Genomic DNA, 15,610 nt, shown 5'->3' on the forward strand with positions numbered 1-15,610 from the left:
GTAGTACAACTCACTGTCATAGCCACACCTCGTCTTGACCTCGTCTTATCTAATGGCGTTGGAATTGAAAACTTAATAATCTTTCCTCAAAATTTTTCTTTATCTGACCATTATTTGATAACTTTTGAATTATTGATGCTGAACTTCGCTCCTCTAGGAAAAAGATACTACTCTCGGTGTCTATCAGATAGAGCTGTAGCTAAGTTTAAGGAAGTGATTCCATCAGTCTTGAGTTCAATGCCATGTTTTAATGAAACGGAGGACTTCTATGTTAATCTTAATCCCTCCCAGATCAATTCTCTTATAGATGAATCTGGAAACCTACTGAGATCGACTCTTGACTCTGTCGCTCCTCTAAAACAGAAAACTGTAAAACAAAGGAAGTTATCTCCATGGTATAACTCCCAAACTCATAAATTAAAACAAAAATGTCATAATCTTGAAATCATCTGGCACTCCACCAAACTGGAAGAATCCCGCCTAGTCTGGCAAGACAGTCTTAAAACGTATGAGAAGGCTCTCCGTAATGCCAGAGCAGCCTACTACTCATCATTAATAGAGGAAAATAAAAACAACCCAGGCTGACAAAGAGTCACAGCTCTACTGAGCCATGTATTCCAAGAGATCTTAGTAGTAACGACTTTATGAACTTTTTTAATGATAACATTTTAGCTATCAGAGACAAAATTACTCACGTCTTGCCTTCAATTGGAACCACGTTACCCTCAAACTCAGGAATCTTAGAAATAGAAATAGCATTAAGACCTGATATATTTAGACTGCTTTTCTCCAATCTACCTTGACCAACTAACGTCAAAGATCGTTTCTTCTAAACCTTCAACCTGTCTCCTAGACCCGATACCAACCAGGCTACTGAAAGAAGTCTTACCCTTAGTTAGTGCGTCCTTATTAGATATGATCAATGTGTCTTTATTAACAGGATATGTGCCACAGTCATTTAAAGTGGATAATTAAACTTCTTCTTAAGAAGCCTACTCTAGATCCAGAGGTTTTAGCAAATTACAGACTGATATCAAATAGATCTTAGTGCTGCGTTCGACACCATTAACCATGAGATTCTAATATGTAGACTGGAAAAATTAATTGGCTACAAATGAACAGAATTAAGCTGGTTTAAGTCCTATTTACCCAATCGTTCTCAGTTTGTGCATGTTAATGAAAAATCCTCCAGGCACACTGAAGTTAAATACGGTGTTCCTCAAGGTTCTGTGCTTGGACCAATTCTTTTCAACTTATATATGCTTCCTTTAGGCAACATTATTAGAGGACACTCTATAAACTTCCATTGTTATGCAGATGATACTCAATTATATCTATCAATCAAGCCTGAAGAAACCAATCAGCTAGTTAAACTCCAGGCATGTGTTGATGAAATAAAATCCTGGATGAGCTGCAATTTCCTGATGTTAAACTCCTATAAAACGGAAGTACTTGGGCCTACACTCTTCTGAAGCTCGCTGTCTAAAGATATAGCTACTATTGGTGGGATTGCCATCGCCTCAAATACTACTGTAAGAAACCTTGGAGTTATCTTTGATCAGGACCTGTCCTTTGACTCGCATATTAAACAAACTACAAGGACAGCCAACTTTTACTAAAATTAGGCCAATGCTGTCTCAAAAAGATATAAAAACGTGTCCATGCATTTGTTACCTCGAGGCTGGATTATTGTAATTCCTTATTATCAGGCTGTTCCAATAAATCACTTAAATCTCTCCAGCTGGTCCAGAATGCTGCAGCGCGTGTTCTGACTAAAGCTGGAAGAAGGGATCACATTTCTCCTGTATTAGCTTCTCTGCACTGGCTCCCAGTAAAATCCAGAATAGAATCCTTCTCCTCACTTACAAGGCTCTTAATGGTCAGGCATCATCATGTTGGGACCTCACTAGAAGGACTACACAATGCGGCCTACAGAAGCCTACAAAGCCTACACAGGACAAAGGGACAAAGGGACAAAGGGGATTAAAAAACTACACCGCCATTTTAGTTTCACATCTCACCCAGGTGAGAGATGCGACGCCACCCAACTGGTGCCTATTGGCTGACAATCTTCAGGGAACCCCGGGGGGTCCCCTGGAGCGGCCTGAGCTTTATAAACCGAAGCCGCCTGGAGAACGCTCTTACTCACTCTTACTCTGACTCCTACTCTGGCGTCTCTTCCTACAACCGGCGCAACACCACGTTGCAACGGGAGGCGACCCCTCCTGCAGCGCACCGCTGCAACAAGAGGAACCAAGCCGGTTCCTGCCTTCCAGCTACCAGACGCTGTCTGAAGTAAGCTGACTAATTCGCCAAACCGCGATTATATCGCCGCTCGTGGAAGGAGGAAACACCAACTGTTTTCTTTATTTGAGTTTGATCAACGAGAGGAAACCCGCTCCGCTCTCGTCTGGACGAAGCCGACTCATCACGTCCCCCGCTGACGCCAGGGCCCACGAACTACCGCCGTTACGGAACGCCGTCATCGCCAGGACGGGCTCGCAGCTTACGCAACGATACCAGTAAGAGGCTATCAGTCTGGGCAGAGACATAAGTGATAGTGTAGGATATGCTTGTAATTCTTGCTAACGTGTTTTAAGTTCTGATCACGGACCGCCAAGTCCGTTTGTTCATGTGCTGCTGTATTTGAATGCTGATCGTGTACCCACGCAGCTGAGTTGATTTCTGTAACAGTGTTTCCGACTAACCTCCGCCATATTCGCGAGCTCAGAAAGCCTCTACTATCAGTTAAAAGACCGGTCTCGCGGAATAAACGCCAGTTCATTCACGCGCGCCCGGGTGATAGCGGCACGTTTTCTGTGCCTCAGAATATCGCTCGCGCATTCTCTCTCTTTGTTTGTGTCCCGCTAACACACACACACACACACACACGCGGCACACACGTGTCCTAAGCCAGCTGTTCCCGGCGGACGCTAGGGACATAGCTACATCTGGTGGCTACATACGGCTATCTCTCTCTCTCTTTCTCTCTCTCTCTCGCTACTCCATCGGACGCCAGTGGCTCCGCCCCTGAACGCTGCGAGGAATAGCTCCACCTCTCTCTCTCTACACGCACACACGCACACACACACACACGCACACACGCACACACAAACACACACACACTCCACGTGTGTCTCTCCCTTTGTTTAAGCTTAGTTTTGTGTGTTAGGTAGTTAGGTAATACGGCTTTGTTAATTGCAGTGTTATTGATTGTGATCATTATTACTGATTTTAATAAATCTTATTATATTATAACTAGTGGTCTCTTGTGCTTGTTGTGTATATGTCACTGGATAACAGCAGGTTGTGAAGGCTAGTGCTTGAATTTCACGCCTTTTTAATTGTTCGATTGGTTTTGTACTCCTATGCCAATGATCACGATGATTGGCATGTGAGTATAAAACCTTTATATTGAGACTGAATACAGTTTTAGGTTATCTTTTCCCTGATCCCAGGGTGGTGCCCCGTTTATTCATGATTATATCATGATAATATATTAAATATAATTATTAATACCGATAATCATATTGATATTAATAATTAACTGTTGATAACCAAATCTGCTCCTGTTACAACCCCAACAATCATATCTTAGAGACCTCATTAAACCCTACTGTCCTTCTAGAGCACTATACTCCCAATGCCACCACTACTGTTAATGCTACTACTACTATATTTCTACCAACACCAAATGCAGTTGGTGTTGTCCGTTTCACCAAAGTGACATCTTGTTTTGTTTGACCAGCAGTTCAATCCCTCCTAAATATTCAGTTTAGAGTTATATAAAAAAAGAAGAGCAGCAAATTCTCAGGGGAGAAGTTGGAAAAAAAGCCTGATTTGGGATTCATTTATCACATTTGAATATTTCTTAGAGTGTGATAGAGATGTTGTACCTGAAGACCAAACAGTTCAGCATTTCCCTGTCTTGTTTATCACACTCAGTAATGCTATAGAACAACAGTGATCATAATATTCTCACAGTTTCTGTTAAAGCTGGGTCTGGCAGAGGATCGTGGGAACGCTTAGAGTACACCATGTATCTCGTATAGGTGTTAAAACCACAGGACCATTCAAACCGTTGTTACACAACACACACATACGTAGTTCTATTATCCAGATAACTAAGCTGATCGGGGTGAGCAGTTAATTTTACACTGCTGAGCACAACTGCTTGCCTGGCAATCTGTTTTTTCCTCTTTCAATAAATGGCAGGCACACACACACACACACACATTCTTGAGAAACCACAAACATGAGTTCCACCCTGTTTTAAAAAAGACAGATTATTGACATCTAAATTCAACATCCGTCACAGAAATGTAAATGCAGAATGCAGTATTTAATCTACATTAATATGTAATCTACTGAAAACAGTACAGCTCTGTGCCCTCAACTCTACCAGTTTAGCACTGTCACTGCAGCCGTGATCCATATTCATCTCATTCATTGCCTCATTAGGTGATGAGAGAAAGTGACAAAGCATGCATATGTATTTGCATGTGTGTTCAGAGAAGAGCAAGACAGAACACATCAAGAATGTATTTGAATAAATGAACCAGGGCTGTACAGTGCGACATATATGTCGCACGTGCTACACTAAAACATGCCTGTGCTAAGGATTAATCTGCCCTGTAGCACGGGGTGCTATGGGCAGATTTAGCCATAAAAAAAAAAATCTTTCTGCGTAGAACGATTCTGTTATGTAAAAATGAGTTAAAGTGTAATAAAGATGCTTCTTCTGCATTTTTTGGGTGTGCTACAACTTTCTGGTCCTGTGCTAAAAACTGTCAGCCTCTGTAGCACTAGTGCTATGTGCTGAAAAAGTTAACGTACAGCCCTGTGAACAAGTTTGTTACAGAGGTAACAATGCTGGCATTCACCTGCAGCACACAGCCTGCAACCTGACCTTCTGTGAACCACTCAGCCTTGTAAATACACACACACACACACACACACACACACACACACACACACACAAAGGGAAGAGAGAGGAAGCACGTTATAGGGTGTGTCTCCAAACAACAGTCCGAGCACACCACACATCAATTGCTCTTACAACATCACCTTCACGTGCAGTTTGTGAACAATCATAATCATAAATAAATTCAATAGAAAAACCTCTAAGGCATTAATGTAAATTTGAGCCATTGCAGATAAAAAAAAAAAGTGAAGATGAAATTGACTCACATCCACTGAGTGACTGGTATCAAAGCTGTAAAAGACTTCTCTCTAGCTCCATTCTATAACCGCTGAGTCAGCAAGCATGTCGTTGAGTGTCATAGCAGCACGTGTGACCACACACCTTCTCTTTGTTTCAGGGTGACTGTGGTTCACACCATGAGCACCACATCGCTCAACGATTTTTTTTTTTAAACACCACATGAAATAAAATACATCTCTCTCTACTCAAACTGTTACAAACTGGCAGCCTGTCAGTCAGTCACCAGGGCAACACTGTTGTTGATGATGCGAAGCACAGTTCCAGTGAGATACTGGAAAGGGATGTTTTTAACCAAATTACTCAGAGCAAATCACAGTTATGAGACAGCCCTCACAGAAGTTGTCTGTTGTTGATGCGAACAAGAGGTCTGCTCTATTTCCATTAGATATGAGTGCTGCCTTTGACACAATTGATTCAATATCCTTATTGGCCTTGAGACCTGGGTTGGAATAACCACTTGCATGTTGCAACAAAAGCAAATAACAGAACATAACTTCATTTGTTGTGGTGACGGTAAAAATCTTAGAAAAGGTTCCCATTTAGAACCAATACCCAAGGGAGGACCAAACTCATCAGTATTTAACAACTGATTTGGTTGCAGTAAAGAAGTAGAAGCAGAACATTATTTTTTTTTAAATGGTTAAATGGTGAAAAAACAAGTCGGTCTGCAAACAAAAAGAGAGCTAGTCCTCGACAAACTTGGTAGTTTTGCTCACCAGGTAAAATCAGAATTCACAAGCCTGGGTGACCTCAGCATGTGCCTCAGCATCCGCTGACCCCCGCTCCGTCATTTTACGTGGTCTACCACTTCTTGTTGAGTTGATGTCGTTCCCAATCGCTTCCACTTTGTTATAATCCCACTGACAGTTGACTGAGGAATATTTAGGAGTGAGCAAATTTCACAACTGGACTTGTTGCACAGGTGGCATCCTATCACAGTACCACGCTGTACGCTATATATATATATATATATATATATATATATATATATTTGTATGTATATATATCTTGGTTTTTGATTTAGCCAAAATCCCACTTCCTTTTTAAGCTGTTCCACTAGCCTCAGACAGACTTCCTTCTTTTTCCTTCGTTTTTCCTCAAAAGATCACATTCTGATAATGGAGTTCTCTGAGAAATGTCTAAGCTAAATGGCTATCAATTAATAAACTTAACAGTATAAATACAGAAGTCACCTCATCATAAAACAAAGATTCAAAAGCTTTTACAGCGTGACACTCACCACTGGGTGGTTTGGGCCTTGGGGGAACACTTTTCTTCGGCGGCAGAGCTGGTGTGTTGTTCTTCCTGCTGAATGGATCGTCCACAAACACCGACTGGAAAGATAGAGGAACATGCTGTTCTATTAGCAATCATAATATTATAATAAGTCATAATTGGTGCCACAAACAGGATTGGTAGAAGAGAAGCTTGCTGGCTGCATCGCAGCTCTGGTGGACTCAAACAAAGGTAAGTGTTTTGCCACTATTTTTATTTAGTCAGTTTCACCTCGGCCTAGATGCAGTGAGTAATGCATAATATTCTACAAAAAAAGGAAATTGATTAAGATAAAGATGATAGAATGTGTGTATAAAATCTGTCTGTATCATCATATAGATAGATAGATAGATAGATAGATAGATAGATAGATAGATAGATAGATAGATAGATAGATAGATAAACAGACAGACAGACAGACAGACAGACAGACAGACAGACTTTATTGATCCCAAGCTGGGAAATTAAAGTGTAGCAGCAGCATTACACACAGTGACAACACAGTAACTAAAGATAAGGAACACAATAGGTAAAGAAACAACCTATAAAAGAGCAATATTAAATGTATAAAAAGCAGTAAATTAAAGTGCAAATTGAAAAGTGAAAAAATCAGGTGCAGTCAACAGATAAACATTATAGTCTATGGGGCTTGAGGACTGTATTATTATGAACAGAGTTTTAGCTGTTATTGTACAGTGTGATGGCATGTGGCAGGAAAGATTTCCTGTATCTGTCCCTTCGACAGCGGAGCTGGAGCAGCCTGTGGGAGAAGGTGCTCCGCTGTTTGACCACTGTGTGATGGAGAGGGTGCTGATCATTGTCTATGATGGATAACAGTTTATTCAGCGCTCTCCTCTCCACCACGGACTCAAGAGACTCCAACCTGAGACCAAGTACAGAGCCCGCCTTCTAGTGCTGTCAATCGATTAAAAAAAATTAACTAATTAATCGCACAATTTGCCGTAATTAATTGCAATTAATCGCTTTCTTTCTTAAGAATAAAGTATGTTATAATGGATATTTAAATGTAAAATGATGGAATTAATATAGAATCAACACAAAGGAAGTATTTAAATTCAAATACTATTGTTAAATAGCAGCTTTTTTTTACTTTAAGCACAGATTCTCTCATGTGAACTACAGATTTCCGAAGAAACCATCAAGGCCATCAAAATTAACTGTCAGCTTGAAAAAGGCATATTTCTTATATGCACTAACAGAACATTTCAAAAAGATCCACAATAGAACATGCAAAAATGGAAAAAAAGAACAAGGAAATATTCTGCTGTGAAGTCAGAATGATAAATCCTTTTCACTCCATAGAACAACAAGTCAGTCTAGTCCTCCTTTACATTCAGCCTGTTACGGAGACAGACCAGTCTGTTTACATTGTCAGAGGACAAAGCAGCACACGCCACATCTAGTGTTTCTCACGCAGACAAATTACCGGGATAATTTAAAAAAACTGCTCGGTGATCGCTCGCCATGACCCCCCCCCCCCCCTCTCCCTGCTGACGCCGCAGCCTCAGCCAAAATCTTACGCTGAACTCCGTTAAAAACTAATGGCTAACGGCTTTGCGGCACATGTCGTCATAGGTCTTACGTCAGCCGCCACAGGAAGTAAACAAAACGCAGCTGTGTTAATTTCGTTAAATTAACGCAAAGATTAACGCGTTAATGTTGACAGCACTAATATATATATATATATATATAGTGGTGGGCATAGATTTTTTTTTTTTTATCTAGATTAATCTCACTATTATCTTGGAATTAATCTAGATTAATCTAGATTAAAATGGCTCATTTGAATTCTGGCGAAGGCATTCATAATGTGTGTGCTACCTTAATAATGACTACCTCACTAATACCTCACTAAGTGCAAACAACCTTAGTCTTGTCGAGGTTTCCATTGCGAAGCTTCTTAAAAATAAATTTTCCCTGAAGCAAACCCGGCGGCTTCATAGCTGCTATTTTGATGTGGTAATTTTGCACACTAACGCCGATAACGGCCCACCACTAATATATATATATAATATTTTACAGTGATACATTGATTTTGATGATGATGTCTTGGTCTGGTACCTTCTGATAGTCTGGCAGCCAGCTGGCCCTGCCTTCAAAAGGATCTCTGGGCTTTGACATGAGGCTGAAGTCTGCAAATCCAGTAGAGTTACTGTTGCTGTTGAACGAACTGCTGCCAAATGGGTCCAATGTGCCAAAAAGGTCTGAAAAAAAAAAATCATATCAAATAATTAATTTACAATTTCTGGTCATAATTGCTCGCTTCATAAAATGGTCAGTATTATTGAGACCACCATAGCTGATTAACACTAATGTAGGAGCAAAAATATCTGAAACACCATACAAATGCAATGCAAAATCAACACAAACTAGAGCAAGGATGACCATAGAATGTAGGGATGCTGATCGTTATCGGCCGATATGGACCCTAAACAGGTTGATCGGTGGGCCCTCAAAGTGCCGATCAGGAAAGCTGATTGCATATTTCTATATATATTTTTTTTTTCCCTTGACTGTTTTTAGGCCGGTGGCCTGTCAAAGTTCCAGTGTAAACAACGCTAGTGACGCGTGGTGAGCTTTTATGGAATAACAGCCACCCTCGTGCGTACAGTAGGCTCGTCCCGTGTCTGTGGATCAGAGCGATTGTGCAACTTTGTGAGCCGCGCAGGTGAAGTATCAACATCACATGCAAGAAGAATGTCCACCGTTCGTCATCTTAATTCCAGCCACCCGAGTGGAGCTGAGCGAGCGGGCAGTGAAAGCACACAGCGGCATTTTTATTATAAAAGTAGCGGTCCGGCTCCTCCGGCATCTGCACATAATTTCTAGTCAACACGAGCGGAGCTGAGCGAGCATGTGGCCACGAGCGGGCAGCGGATTTCGCAGAGAGCGGCATTGTTATTATAAAAGTACCGGTCCGGTTCCGCTCTGGTCCCGCTCACACCACGACTCTGAAGCCCAAGCCTGACCCAGAATCCCGCTGTGTCCTACACAGTCATCAACAGTATCTTCAGTCATAAAACGGCTCACCATTAATCACCATTCGTAAAAATTCCCATTTTCTCTGTATATTGTTGTGGGAACGGAAAGATAAATGACAGAAGGTGTATATGAACCAGAATGTGAAGCCTTAAACAAATAGAGATGCACTGACACCACTTAATATCAGACTGAATACAAATACTTACATTTCAGTAATTTTCGATACAGAGTACTGTTACTTAATATACCATTACAGTTCTAACAATAACTTTTAAAACATTAAACAGACAGAGCAGAGTTTGCAGTAGGGATATTAATAATTAACTGTTTAATCTGCTGTCAGTTACACAGTTAACAGAAATATTAAGATAACAAGCTCAGAGACTCAGAGGAGCAGCTTGACACTGAAAGGAGAATAGTGGTGGTCCACCTTAAAGATCAGCCCAGCTTAACAGGTCAGCCCACCTTAAGTCTGACTGAGCCAGAGTTTATCCCTGAGCCAGTTGCTAATGTTGGGGCTAACTGCTACATTCACAGCTGCTCTCTGTAAGCACTGGAGCTGCTGACTTCATACTCACCATCTCCGTCTCTCTCTCTCTCTCTCTCTCTCTCTCTCTCTCTCTCTCTCTCTCTCTCTCTCTCTCCACGGACACTCGCTAACGTAATGTCATCCATTGATAGTTCCATCTTTTTTTTCGTTACAAAAGAGTGCATTGAGTGCAACTAATTACAAATTAACCGATGTGCGTTTACGCATTAATTTTGACAATACATTTTAAGTTATGCTTCGAGGTAACTCAAACTCATAAAACTGTAGCAGTGAAATGTGTTGGCATTACAATAAGGAGAAAGGCTTTCATATGACATGGAAATGCCCCAAACTACAGTTGTTTAATTTATCTAATATTATTGAAGAGAATATCCCCCTAGACCCTTAACTATACATTTTCAATTATATTGATGACAAGTTGGCCACAGTTTAAGAAAAAGATAGTGAGCCTCATTCATGAAATGTTCATAAATTTGCGAGTATTATACACAAAAATCTCCTCCGTTCTCAAAACCTCCTCCAGATTCAAGAACACTGCGTAAAACTCTGATTTGATCATAGCAATTGTGTATGTTCATATATGCCAATCAATCATAAACTGCTAGCATTCTCCCGCTACTCAGTAATTAGCATAAATACTGCCTATGAGGCACCATATAAGTAACCTGTCTCTCGCCAGATGAATTTCGTTCCGCCTAGCTCCACTTACATCCATTTGGGATTGCTTCCGTTGGGAGTGATTTCGGCACCAGATTTTATGGATGAGCCAATCAGGACGCAGGGCGGGAGTTTCATAGATATAGCGGAGAAGCGACTGTGAGACTGTTTTGATTCAGACAACAATGGCGGCTCGCATCGAGGAAGCAAGCGTCAACATTGATGCTGCTATTTCATCCAGCGAGAGTCAGGTTACCATATAAGGAGGTGATGGTTACTATGGAGAGGTGCATCCTGTCGACCTGCAGACATGGAGCAAGCAAAGAAAGAGAGGGAGAGAAAGAAAAACGTTTCCCATGCTGAGACTGAAGTTATTTTGGCGAAGTGTGTAAAGTACAGTGCTGACGGTTGTCAGTCCACCACTTTGGTCTGGAGACAAATATCTCAACAACATGGATTGTAGAGATAGTCAAGGAATCCCACCGACATCCTGACTTGTTTCATTGACACATTGAGGTTGAGTATTGGATATCCACCACAAAAACTACTACATCACTGCCAGAGAAAGGCTGATAGACATTATAGAACTGACTTCAATCTAAGGTTTGGAAATCTGTCTACCAAATTGTCTAGTTTTCAAAACTGTAGCAAGGTATACCAAGGTCACTATCCTTTTAATATCTCTGGTTGCATTGAGCCATTATAGGGTATGTTGAAATCAACGAGCAAGACTGTTTTATGGCAACATTGGACAGTACAAAGAATGCTTTACTTAAAAAACAAAACAAAAATGTCCAGTCACTGCATATGGGAGGGAATAAAGTATTAAAGCATACCTGGTCCTTTGGGTTTTGGGTTGCTTGAAGAGAATGGATCATTGCTTGTGAATTGACTGGTTTGCTGCAAGAAAGGTAAAATCAAAACTCAGTGATTGTATCAGTAGTCATCTAAAATATGTGGCACTCTGATTTTAAATAATCATATGCACTCCATGTTCTGGACATCAACCTTGAAAAAGTACCTTTGAAGGTAATGTGGCACTTTTACTGAAGGGGTCTGATGTGGAGAAGGGATCTGTCTTTGTAGTCTTCTTGAAGAAATCTTCTGACGAAGCCTTGAAGGGATCTGTCTCTTTGAACGGGTCTCCTCCAAAAGGATCTGCAGCAGAAATGGACAACTTGAGCTATTGAAATTTTCACTGTAGTGTTTCTTAAACTTTTCATTCAACAGAAAACAGGACCAGGCATTTCTCAGGAACTATAAACAGACAAGGTCAGTTTTTCAAACCCATTCCACCAGCCTTTCCACATTATCAGCAGCAGTATCGCTGACAGTGGGAACCATGACAACTCTGGCAGTAGCTCTACATTGAGTGCTGGACATTGCTGTCTGTGACGTAATGAAAAATGGAATTCTTTGTATACACTGTAGCTCTGTACTGTGATCTGAGCCCAAACTTGTGATGACCGCAGCTTATACTGCTGATAATATGAGGGAGCCATATAGGATTGTGGAAGATTTGGACGGGCCAATAAGGAGTCACCAATGAAACGATTTTAAGCAACACCTAATAACTGAAAGGAGAAAAGTGCACAGCGCTCCCCTGATCTAGAGTCCAGTGGCCGCGTGCTTTACACCACTGCATCCGATGCTTTGCATTGCACTTGGTGATGTATGGCTTAGATGCAGCGGATCGCCATGGAAAACCATTCCATGAAGCTCTCTACATTGTTCTTGAGCTAATCTGAAGGCCACATGAAGTTTGGAGGTCTGTAGCGATTCACTCTGCAGAAAGTTGGTGACCTCTGTGCACTATGTGCCTCAGCATCCGCTGACCTCGCTCTGCAGTTTTGGGAAAGTTCACTTTCTACATTAACTATTTCAAAGTTCAGTTCACAAATTTTAAAATGAACTAGTTCTCCCTCCAGGTCGGGGGGGAGTTCCTGCCTCAAGTGGAGGAGTTTAAGTATCTTGGGGTCTTGTTCACGAGTGAGGGAAGGATGGAACATGAGATTGACAGGCGGATCGGTGCAGCGGCTGCAGTAATGCGGTCGCTGTATCGGTCCGTCGTGGTAAAGAGAGAGCTGAGCCGAAAGGCTTCCTCCGCAGGGTGGCGGGGCGCAGGGTGGCGGGGCGCTCCCTTAGAGATAGGGTGAGGAGCTCCGTCACACGGGGGGAGCTAGGAGTAGAGCCGCTGCTCCTCCACATCGAGAGGAGCCAGTTGAGGTGGCTCGGGCATCTGCATCGGATGCCCCCTGGACGCCTCCCTTGGGAGGTGTTCCAGGCATGCCCCACCGGGAGGAGACCCAGAGGAAGACCCAGGACACGCTGGAGTGACTATGTCACCCGGCTGGCCTGGGAACGCCTTGGGGTCCTCCCGGAGGAGCTGGGGGAAGTGTCTGGGGAGAGGGAAGTCTGGGCGTCCCTGCTCAGGCAGCTGCCCCCGCGACCCGGTCCCGGATAAGCGGAAGAAAATGGATGGATGGATGGATAGTTCAGTTCATAGTTCATAATTCAAATATTTGAACTAGGTTCACAGTTCCAAAAATGAACTAGTTCATAGTTATTTTTTTCAATATGTTGCTGCAAGCTATTATTTTTCAAAATGATTGCCACAGCCTATATACAGTAGAACCACAGACAGCAATTATTTTATCAGTTTTAACACTGAAAATGTGTCAGATTTCATCTTCATTTGCTGTTGATGTGATTTCTGTGCAAAGTTTGCACAGAAATCTAAGATTGTTCCCATCCTCACCGACCTTGTCATAAAACTTGTTTAAACGAGAATACGATGCCTCCTTGGTACTTTGTCCCCTACACGTTGCTGTCGCCTCCATGCTGTTTTTTGTTTTGATGACGTATGCAGCGGTGCGACACTGGCGGCTGGTGTTGCCAGATTGGGTGTTTTTTTCGCTACATATTAATGCCTGTTTATGGTGTATTTTAACCTGTGTATAATAACGTTCATCAGGCAGAGATACAGTACGTTCAGTTAACGTTCGCCCAAAATATGAACGAGTTCATGAACTATCATTCAATGAACGCATTCAGGCACACGTAAAACCACATAAAATGACAGAGGGGCAGCTCTGTCATTTTACGCGGCCTACCACTTCTTGGCTGAGTTGCTGTCGTTCCCAATCGCTTCCACTTTGTTATAATCCCACTGACAGTTGACTATTTAGGAGGGAGTACATTTCACGACTGGACTTGTTGCACAGGGGGCATCCTATCACAGTGAGGAAGTTGCTGGCAGTGAGGCGGCGGGGGCGTGGTCTGCAGTATTTGGTGGATTGGGAAGGGTATGGCCCAGAGGAGTGGTCTTGGGTCCCCTCCCGCCACATAGTGGACCCGCGGCTCATCCGAGCCTTCCACAGGGATAACTCCGGTGATCCTGGGCCGCATGGCGTCGGCCCTAGGGGAGGGGGTACTGTCAGGACCACATAATGTGGTCCAGACATAAGACTGTCTTTTGTTAGGTTTTTAGTTGAGTTTTCTGTCTCTATCTCATTTCCTGTTTTAAAGTAAGCGTCCTACCCCTGTCTTCCTGTCAAGTTTCCCGCTTGTGTAATTGTCTTCCTTGCCCCAATGTGTTTCACCTGTGTCTCGTTGTCTCCCTAGTGTATGGCTCTTAAGCTATGCTTCCCACTCCTCCTGTGCCAGATCGTCTCGTCGTTTCGTTGTGAGCGTTCCAGCATTATTCTCCCTGAGTATTCCTCGTGTGACCTGTTTTGTGTATTTTTGACCTTCGAGCTTGCCTGGCGGATCTGTACTCTTGCCTGATTGATTGACCTCCTGGTTTAAACCTTTTTTTAATAAACGACCCTGATTCTGCCTGAACCCTCTGACTCTGTATTGTGTTGCCTTTGAGTTCCTGACACACGCTGGAATTCACTGAGCTCCTGAGAGCGACCCATTCTTTCACAAATTCCTCAAATGGAAAAAACTTGATTTAACAACAGCCTTAATCTGACTGTCAAATTTAAGCTCAGGGTCCACTTTAACCCCTAGGTTTGTGATGCTTGGTTTGACATACTGGGCCAAGGAGCCTAGGTCTACAGGGGGGGTCCCAGTGGGGCCACCAAAAACCATTACTTCCATCTTTTTGTCATTGAAATTTAAAAAGTTCAGCGCCATCCAGGCCTTAATGTCGTTGAGACACTCAAGTAACAGTCCGACAGAGTGTTCATCCTTCTTTTTAAGAGGCACATAAATCTGACTGTCGTCTGCATAAAAGTGGGATGTAATGCAGTGCTTAAGTATGGAACCCAGTGGGAGCAAATAAAGAGAGAAGAGGAGAGGGCCAAGAACTGAGCCCTGTGGGACCCCACACAAGATGATGTGGACTCTGAACATTCAACGATTATCTCAGAGTGCATGCTTCAGAAATACAGTCCAGAATATCAATCAGTAAATATCAACATATTTAGTTTTCACAGGCATCTCTTAAGTCCCTCCCCTAAAATGTATTTGTATGACTGACTGTGTTCATACATGTTATGGTTTCAGCTATAACTTAGCTAGTTCAGTGTTCTCTAGGACAATGTTTCTGTTTGAAATATGAAGATTTGAAGATAACAGACATAGTGGCTGCCAGCCATGATGCGGCATTACAAAGTCCCGTAATTAAACAGGCATTCATTTGTTTGATCTGCAGAGGTACAATGTTTCTGTTTGAAATAAATTCTAAATATCTATGCACCCAACGAGGACGACCCAGGGTTCTTTAAGGAGGTGGCTCAACAAAGTTCTTTAAGGAGGTGGCAGGGAATTATTAGGGGGCGATTTTAATTAAGTGTGATAAATAAATGCATAGATACTAAAATATCAAATATCCAAATCCAAAGCAGTATGGAATATTCTAGATTAGCTTGGTCTGGTTGACATCTGGCGTGCAA

At 42.3% G+C, this 15,610-nt stretch overlaps 1 protein-coding gene across 1 annotated transcript in view; it reads right to left on the reverse strand.

Moving 5' to 3' along the window:
* LOC311014760 (epidermal growth factor receptor substrate 15-like 1) overlaps positions 1-15,610 on the reverse strand; it is a 139,824-nt gene that overhangs the window by 26,626 nt on the left and 97,588 nt on the right. Inside the window, exons 21-24 of the mRNA XM_084011552.1 lie at positions 11,731-11,867; positions 11,546-11,609; positions 8,582-8,724; positions 6,465-6,558 (exon numbers count right to left, since the gene is read on the reverse strand). Coding sequence (XP_083867678.1) covers positions 6,465-6,558; positions 8,582-8,724; positions 11,546-11,609; positions 11,731-11,867 — 438 coding nt within the window. The remainder of the gene's footprint in view (positions 1-6,464; positions 6,559-8,581; positions 8,725-11,545; positions 11,610-11,730; positions 11,868-15,610) is intronic.

Source organism: Eutrigla gurnardus (assembly GCF_963514095.1).
Source record: "Eutrigla gurnardus genome assembly, chromosome: 6".
NCBI lineage: Eukaryota > Metazoa > Chordata > Actinopteri > Perciformes > Triglidae > Eutrigla > Eutrigla gurnardus.